Below are 9,063 nucleotides of genomic sequence, written 5' to 3'. Positions count from 1 at the left end.
CTCTGCTCAGCAGCTCCCCCCGCCCCTTCCCCCGACTGCCACTCCTCCTCCGCTGGGGGATGGTGGTGAACATGGTGTGCACAGACTAGGGGTCTTAGGGTGTGACATAGAGACTCGGGGGTTCTGGGTGTGTAGGTTAGAGTGGACGCAATCAGCCTGCACAAGGCCGAGGTTTTGGGGGAAGTCTCAGGCTGTGGACTTCGAACGCTTGCAACACAACCCCAGAATCTTTCTCTGTATCCCTTCTCCGTCTGTTTTTGTGTATTTTCGAAACAGTGAGGGTGACTAAAAGTCTACCTCTGATTCAGCCGGGACTGGAATGCCCTGGCTATAATTTCCGAACATGCCAGAAGCCAGAAGGATCAGGGTTCAGTGTCCATTAGTTCGCAGGGATTTTGAGATTCCTCCAAGAGTGCCTGGACTCTGTAAACCCTAGTTCACTTGGATGCTAAGAGCCGGATTCTTGTCCAGGGGAGAAACCCAGGGTCCTAGGATGGAAGGTGATTTGAAGATCTTATTCATTAAAAATCCCTAAGGGCCACAGATCATTGCTGTTTAAAACACTGCCACAGATCATTGCTGTTTAAAACACCTGTGGCCAAAGTCAGAATTTGTCTGGACTTTCTCCCACAAACAGTCCACATAACCCACAGGTTTTGGGCAAGCAAAAAGTTCTTTCTTTCTTTTTTTTAATATTTATTTTATTTTATGTGTATGAGTACACTGTAGATGTACAGATGGTCATGAGCTATCATGTGGTTGCTGGGAATTGAACTCAGGACCTCTGTTTGCTCTGGCCCCGCTTGCTCAGGTGTAATACACTCTAGCTGTCTTCAGACACACCAGAAGAGGGCGTCCGTCAGATCTCATCACGGATGATTGTGAGCCACCATGTGGTTGCTGGGATCCGAACTCAGGACCTTCGGAAGAGCAGTCAGTGCTTTTACCCGCTGAGCCATCTTGTCAGCCCACAAAAAGTTATTTCTGTAGAGGCCTCGCAACTGCTCTAAATCTTACAGGCTGGGGTGAGGCTGGGCTTTCAGACAGGAAGGGCCAGTGCTTCTCTCCAGAGCTTGGCCACACAAACAAACACACACGTGCATGTGTATATACATATACATACATACATATATATATGCATGTATGTATATATCCCCCCCCAAGGACAAATCTTACTAGATTTATTTTATCTCTATCAGTGTTTTGGGTTTTTGTTTGCCTGCATGCCTGTATGTGCACCATTTATGTTCCTAGTTCTCCAGGTAGGTTGGAAAAAGGCACTAGATCCCCTGAAATGGAGTTAAGATGGTTTTGAGTCACCATGTTGGATCTGGGAACTAACTCAGGTCTCAACAACTTAAAAACTTTCCCTGGGCAGTGGTGGCACACGCCTTTAATCCCAGCATTTGGGAGGCAGAGGCAGGTGGATTTCTGAGTTCAAGGCCAGCCTGGTCTACAGAGTGAGTTCTAGGACAGCCAGGGCTACACAGAGAAACCTTGTCTCAAAAAAAAAAAAACCAAAAAACCCAACAATTTAACGTTTTCTCTTTCTCTCTTTCAGACATAATTTCATAATGTAGCCCTTAGCTGATCTATATAAGTCACTATGTCGGTCTGGTTGTTCTGGAACTTAGAGATCCCCTGCTCTACTCCCTGAATGCTGGGATGAAAGCTGGGTGCCACCATGTCTGGCTTTAGCCTTACACAGTTATTACATAGTTGGCCCGCTCAAGGCAAACTGCAAGTGTAACTTCTGGGAGCAGATGTAACCTTGGGCACATACTATTATCTGAGAAAAAATGCTGACCGGAAAGGGATTTTTGCCAGAAAATGTCTTTTCTCTTCTTTTCATTTTTTTTTAAAAGATTTATTTTTTATTATAAATGAGTACACTGTAGCTCTCTTCAGCCACACCAGAAGAGGGCATCAGATTTCATTAGGGGTGGTTGTGAGCCACCATGTGGTTGCTGGGATTTGAACTCATGACCTTCTGAAGAGTAGTCAGTGATCTTACCCGCTGAGCCATCTCACCAGCCCCTTTCTTTTCATTTTTTAAAAGATGTATTATTATACATAAGTACACTGTAGCTGTCTTCAGATGCACCAGAAGGAGGGCGTCAGATCTCATTGCGGGTAGTTGTGAGTCACCATGTGGTTGCTGGGAACTGAACTCAGAACCTTCAGAAGAGCAGTCAGTGCTCTTACCCACTGAGCCATCTCTCTAGCCCAGAAAATGTCTTTTCTAATTAAAGATGGAACACCCTTGGTCTCATTTAATCTCATAATGTTCCATTTACATCTTCCTTTTGCTGACTCCCTCTGGTTATTCTCCCCACACCCTGCCCCCACCCTCTCAGGCTGGCTGCAGGACTCCCAGCATTCTCAAAGGATAGCAATTCTGGTTTGCTTCTGCAGTGCCATGCCATTTCTATTCCATTTCCCCCTTACTCTCTGGCCACTCTTCAGCCCCCTTTGTGGGCTTACTCTGTCCTCTTTCCAATTTTGCCGTAGCTTCAGGAAAACATCAGGTCCACTCGATCACTTCAGTAACCATCCATCATGCTGACAACTCTGGAATCCTTGTATTTAACCTAGTTGTCTATGAGTAGACTGATCTTCTCTATTTAAACTCTGGGTGCTGGAGTTCAATTCCCAGCACCCAGGACTGGCTTACCACCACCTCTAGCTCCAGGCGCAGCCATTGCCCCTGGCTTCCTCAGGTTATTCACATGGAGTCCATCCCACTATTTAAATAAAAATGGGACTAGAGAGATTGCTCAGTGGCTGAGTAATAGTTGTTCTTGCAGTGGACCTGGGTTTAGTCCTAGCACCCACATGGTGGCTCACAAGTCCATTCCAGGGGATCTGATGCTCTCTGGTCTCCAAATGTGCATATACAAACATGGGAACACACACATAAATAAATCTTGGCTTATTTCTGGTAAATTTTTGTATAGCATCTACTGCATCTTCCTGAGGTAGAGGCAGAACATGTTCCTGACATGTAGTCCTGGGCCTGCAGGGTCTGGCAAGACTACTTTCCATTAGACTGTATGTGCTATGCAGTGACACATCTGGCTATGCAGGTTAGTGCATACCACGATGGTTGGGTGTAGTCCTGTTTGTTAGGGATGCACCACCATGCCTACAGCTGCCAGGACATCACTTGGGTAGGCACTTTCTACTCCATAATACTCTTAGAGGCTTGCTGTTGTGTATTTGGCCGATCACCTGATCAGTCAGTCATGTAGATGTGACACATAGCTTCAATAACTGACTTTTGCAAGCTATCTCTACTATAGTTTGCTTATGGTTTCCACAGCACATGTGACTACTACCTGGTAGGTTCAACTGAGTAACACGGTTTATTAGAAATAATTGCCGGGCGGGCGGTGGTGGTGCACACCTTTAATCCCAGCACTTGGGAGGCAGAGGCAGGTGGATTTCTGAGTTCGAGGCCAGCCTAGTCTATAGAGTGAGTTCCTGGACAGCCAAGGCTACACAGAGAAACCCTGTCTCAGAAAAAAACAAAAAAACAAAAAACCAAAAAACAAAACAAAACCAACCAAACAAAAAGAAATAATCACAAATGAACCTCTCAGTTACATGCTGCAAACTATGGCTTTTCTGTTGAAGTTGGCTGTCCTTACCACATCCTATGCTCTAGCTTTGTTTCTGCTGTCATGATAAAACTCACTGATGAGAAGCAATCTAAAGGAGGAAAGAATTTATTTGACTTTCAATTCCAGTTACAGTTCATCATTTTGGGGAAATCAAGGTAGGTATCTGAAGCAGGTAACATCCCATCTCATCAGCAGAGAGGAATACACAGAAGCTGCTTGCTGCTCACTTTTCAACAACCCAGAGGCACACTTGTTGGCACTGCCAGTCTTTTGACTAGAACAGCTGGAATACCTACCCCACCTCAGCTCGGAAGAGGTCACCGAATCCGATTTTCATTACAGGATTAGTCTTGATTTGATCAATGGGAAACCACGAGACAAGCAAGCAGGGGTGTTTGAACCAACAGCAGTTAAAGCAAAGAGCCTGAAGTTTGCAACAGAAGCCGCATCCCCATTCTTTGAATGGATCATTTTGGGGGCCCTGCATTAAGGATGCATGCCTTTAATTCAAGTACTCAGGAGGCACAAAAAGGTGGATCTCTGGGAGTTCAAAACCAACCTGATCTACAAAACGATTTTGAGGCTATATGGTGAGACCCTGACTCAAAAACCAACCAACCAACCAACCAACCAACAAATCAATGATCAGAGAAAATTATACCCAGAAAACAAAGACAATAAACACAGAAGTTATGAAAATGCTGTTCACTCTGGAGCCCTTGATGACTGACTGGATTTCCCTTTTATTTATAACAGTGTCAGGTGCAATGTCTTAGCCTTGGGTGTCTCACATTAAAGTACAGCAAGCTGTCCACCTGGGTTCCTGTCCTCTTTTGGTCCTCTGATTTCACTTTCTACTTAGTGTTTCACTGATTTAACAAGAACTGTCCAAGGGTGGTGGCTGTCATGCAGATCATCCTCTTTGAACACACATTGCGATCCCCATCCCACCCCCAATGCACAGGGCTGCAACACCACGGGTCCCACCCACTCTCTCCAGGGTGTGTAACAAGGTCACTAGAATCCTGCAGCCAGATGCTCCCAGAGGATGGCCCAAGGCAATGGCTCCTCCGTTGATGTTGACCTGTAGAGAAAGAAGAGCTTAAGTCAGTCCTCTGTGGACACGGGCTAATACCTGTTTTATATTTCTCCCCCAGTGCTATGCTAGCAAGCCATCCTTTTGAACTCAACTTTTACTGTAAAGCTTAGGAATAAATGATGCTTGTGTGACACCTGCTGTCTCCCTTGTTTTTAGAATGTCCCACTGATTCTGACGTGAACTAACACACTCAGTTCTTTAATGTAAAAAGCAACAAAAAACCCAACTGAAAATTAACTTGTATTTGTTCATATTTAGCTAAGGTCTTGAAAAATGACCCCATTTGTTATATTTTATAGCCTTAAACATGGATTGGGCAAGTTCACTGGCAAACACACTACATGTTGGTTACCTTCTCGGGATTTAATCCAAGTTCTTTAGCTATTGCTGCAGACACCGCTGCAAAGGCTTCATTGATTTCAAACACATCAACATCCTCCAGTGACCAGCCTGCCTTTGCAACCTACAGGAAAGATTAACTGAAGTCAAACCATTCATTACTAACATAAAGATATATGAGTTCGAGAGATGGTTAACAATACTCGCTGCTCTATCATGAGGACCAGACCTCAGATCTTAGCACTCACAATGGGTGGACAGCTCACCAATGCCTGTAACTCCAGCTCTGTGGTATCATACACCCTCTTGTGGCCTCCACAGGCACTGGTATGTGCATACACACAGGCATTCGTGCATGCACACACACATACACACGCACACACACACACAATGATAACTTAAAATGAAGAAAAGATACATACTATATTCCTCAAAGATACATTTCCAGTAGGAAACTGCCACTATGAGGCTAGATGTGCCATGGTGGCCTGTGCCTGTAATCCAAGGGCAGGGGAGGCTATAGTCAGCCTGCATAATGATACTCCAGCTGGAACCACTGTCAGTATGGAATGCTCCTTTATGAACCTTGTGTCAAACAGTTCCCTCAGTGAAGCTGATTCCATTCAAAAGGTAGATGATGTGATGACACATGCACACCTGTAATCGCAGCACTTTAGAAACTCAGGCAGAACAGCTATCTACATTTAAGGCTGGCCTGTGCTATAGAGCAAGGCCCAGCCTCAAAACTAAAAGACTGCATGCTAAAATATTCCTTAAGGTAGAAGTCTAAACTGTCTGTACTGTTATGTGCAGTTAATACAGCATACTTGATCTGACTAGGATCTGGGGGCTGGAGAGATGGCTGGCAGCACTGGCTGTGCTTCCAGGACCCATGCTTGAGTCCTCACACTCACATGGGGGCTCATAAAACAGTTCGCTGAGGGAACTGCTTGTCACAGGGTTCATAAAGGAGCATTCCATATTGACAGCGGTTCCAGTGACTCTAGCCCAGGCAATCTGACACCTCCACTGGCACACAGTGGTTTGCAGACACATATGCAAACAAAACACCTATGTATATAAAATATAATTTTAAAAAAGCTGACCCGGGCTGATGAAATGGCTCAGTAGGTAAAGTGCAAGTGTCCTGAGGTCAATCCCCAGAACCCAATTTAAAAAAAAAAAAAGCATGAAGCATCATGGTGCTCCTATGACCACATTACTAAAGGCTGGGGTGGGCAGGACACTCACCCAGCCTCGCCTAAGGACACTCACCCAGCCTCGCCTCCTTGGAGAATTTCAGACTAGTGTGAAACTTTGTATCAAAGATGCAGGGGAAAGCACAGCCAGTCCACTCAGCTCAATGAATAAGGCACTTGATATCAAGCTTTACTCCTGAGCTCTCCAGGTACCACAAGTAGAACAAGAACAACTCCTGTAAGTTGTCCTCTGACTTCCATATGTGCACTACACCTACACACACACACCCAAATACATGCATGTGTACATGCACACCAAACACACAAATATACAAACACACACACACATACACACACCCCAGACCAGGAGGTCATTCTTCAGTGACAGGGTCCTAAAGCAGATGACTAGGAGATAAGAAGATAAAGAAAATAGAATGCCAGGCGGTGGTGGCGCACATCTTTAATCCCAGCACTTGGGAGGCAGAGGCAGGCGGATTTCTGAGTTTGAGGCCAGCCTGGTCTACAGAGTGAGTTCCAGGACAGTCAGCCAGGGCTATACAGAGAAATCCTGTCTCGAAAAACAAAAAACAAAAAAACAAAACAAAACAAAACAAAAAACAAAAAGCAAAAAAAGAAAAAAAGAAAAGAAACAAAAAAGAAGATAGAAACTATGGCCAGGATGTTCTGCACACGCTATGTGTTATACTGAGCAAACGTATTAATAAGTACAGGACCTTATATACAGCTTTTAGGGGAGAAATGGGATAATGGGATAAAGTCAACAGGAAGCTAATCAATCAATGCTGTCCAAGAGGAACACAAGGTATCTTCAGTGTGCCATGGACGGTGCACAAAATGGCCGTAAGATTGATAATTCTGTCTCTTCAGGGGTAAACACCAAGCTTCCAAGAACTGAAACCTTAACTTCTTCAAGGCTCTGACCCCAGCTCCAGACTGGATCTTGCCAAGTCTGCTCCTGGGCAAGGACATTAAACTAGGTTTCCTTTATCCTATCAACCCAGACTTTGAGAAGCCTTGGATTGGCCTGGCTCTCAACACAAACACACAAATAGACATAGAGACAGACACACACAGAGACATACACACATAGACACGCAAACACTGCTATAGACAGACAGACAGACAAATCAAACAACTGAAAGGTTACAGTGTAAGACTCACAGCTTGCTTTATGGCTGGAATTGGTCCTACTCCCATCACAGAAGGCTCCACACCAGCTTGTGACCAGGAGACTATTCTTGCTAAAGGTCTCAGCTTCCGACTCTCAGCTTCTGTCTTCTTCATGAGAACCACAGCAGCAGCACCATCGTTCATTCCTGTAAACAAGGGACCTGCTGTCAACAGCGCTCCTTTCCTTCAGCTATGGACCCCGGGCCTGTTTTCCACCTGAAAGCATGAAGCTACTGACATCTTGCTAAAAGGTTCTGTTTGCTGTGATCCATCAGACTAAACAACACACTTACAAATGGTCAAGTCTAGAGCATGATACTGACCACACAATAATACAAGATTCCCCCAAAAGCAATGGAGAGGAAGAGAGGGAGAAGAATACTGAAGAAACAAGCCTAGGCCTCATTCACAGGTACTGAGATTTTCCAGAATTTGAAAAGTGTGAAGGCAAATAACCTCTAAAGCTTTTGGGTTTTTTTTTTGTTTTTTGTTTTTTCTTTTTTTTTGAGACAGGGTCTCTTTAGCCTTCGGTGGCCTGGAATTCCCAATGCAGACAAGGCTAGCCTCAATCTCACAGAGCTCTGGTGCAATGCTGGGATTAATGGAGTGCCTCACCATGCCTGGCAACTACAGAGTTTTTTTTTTTCTTCTCTGTGTAGCCCTGGACTAAATTTGTAGACCAGGTTGGCTTCAAACTCACAGAGTACTGGGATTAAAGGTGTACACCATCATCACTTGAACAACTTCAGAATTTAATTGTCTTTTGTTTAAACTTGTACGCTTAGTCTAGATGTCAAAAAAGCAAATCATTTAATTTAGTATAGATTAAGTAAATAGCCAAGCATCTAGAAAGTATAAACAGTCCCTTAAACCCAGGTTTAGGAATCATGTTGTGGAGAAAGGCATATTCATGTGTAGACCTCCTCAGAGTTGGTATTTCCCCCAGTGCCCCTCAGAACTCAAACCTGATGCGTTCGCTGGAGTGACAGTTCCTGTCCCATCGGTAAGAAAGTAAGGTTTCAGCTTGGCCATGGCTTCAAGGTTACTCCCATGACGAGGAAACTCATCGATTTTCACTTCAGTAAGACCTGCAGAGAGCAAAACCAGTTACTTGGAATGAATACAGAGAAGGCAGAGTTCTGGGACTGGGGACTTCTCAGAAACAAGAGAAGTGGCATTTGGAAGAAAGGTCTTATCACCATTTAACCACTCCCACTCCAGTAGGAATTGCTACAATTACTGCATGCTCTCCCAGGAGAACTCCTCAGGAGACACTCACCCTGTGTTCAAATCCACAGCCTTTCCTAAGGACAGCAGTTCTTTGTATTGAATGACACAGGTTTGAGTCATTGCATTTATCTAGTTACAACTGAGTGGGTCAGAAGTGGTGTAATCCACCTTATATGAGCTGGGCATCAATGTCAGATTGTGTCATGGTGATTTTGTCCTTAAGGAACTGTAGAGACTGGTTAGCATTTAAGAGTGCTTGCTGCTTAATTATGGTGATCAGAATTCACACCCACCTTCAGCAGCTCACAAATACCTTTAACTCCAGCTCCTAGGGATGCAAGGCCTTAGACGGCCTCCAAGGCTATTCTCACACATGTGTGTG

At 44.6% G+C, this 9,063-nt stretch overlaps 2 protein-coding genes across 3 annotated transcripts in view; one reads left to right on the top strand and one right to left on the bottom strand.

The window, feature by feature from the left end:
* Tcp1 (t-complex 1) overlaps positions 1–4,491 on the top strand; it is a 29,104-nt gene extending 24,613 nt beyond the window's left edge. For both annotated transcript variants that reach the window (XR_004113100.1, XR_004113101.1), the window contains exon 13: positions 4,415–4,491. The gene's annotated coding sequence lies outside the window, so the exon portion shown is untranslated. The remainder of the gene's footprint in view (positions 1–4,414) is intronic.
* Positions 3,713–9,063, bottom strand: part of Acat2 (acetyl-CoA acetyltransferase 2) — a 16,015-nt gene continuing 10,664 nt past the window's right edge. The window contains exons 4-7 of the mRNA XM_031351632.1: positions 8,417–8,554; positions 7,443–7,597; positions 5,075–5,185; positions 3,713–4,707 (exon numbers count right to left, since the gene is read on the bottom strand). Coding sequence (XP_031207492.1) covers positions 4,537–4,707; positions 5,075–5,185; positions 7,443–7,597; positions 8,417–8,554 — 575 coding nt within the window. The 3' untranslated portion in view covers positions 3,713–4,536. The remainder of the gene's footprint in view (positions 4,708–5,074; positions 5,186–7,442; positions 7,598–8,416; positions 8,555–9,063) is intronic.

The sequence above is a fragment of the Mastomys coucha genome, unplaced genomic scaffold (assembly GCF_008632895.1).
Source record: "Mastomys coucha isolate ucsf_1 unplaced genomic scaffold, UCSF_Mcou_1 pScaffold5, whole genome shotgun sequence".
Lineage (NCBI taxonomy): Eukaryota > Metazoa > Chordata > Mammalia > Rodentia > Muridae > Mastomys > Mastomys coucha.
The sequence above is the reverse complement of the archived record's forward strand: the minus strand, read 5'-3'. Positions and strand labels throughout refer to the sequence as shown.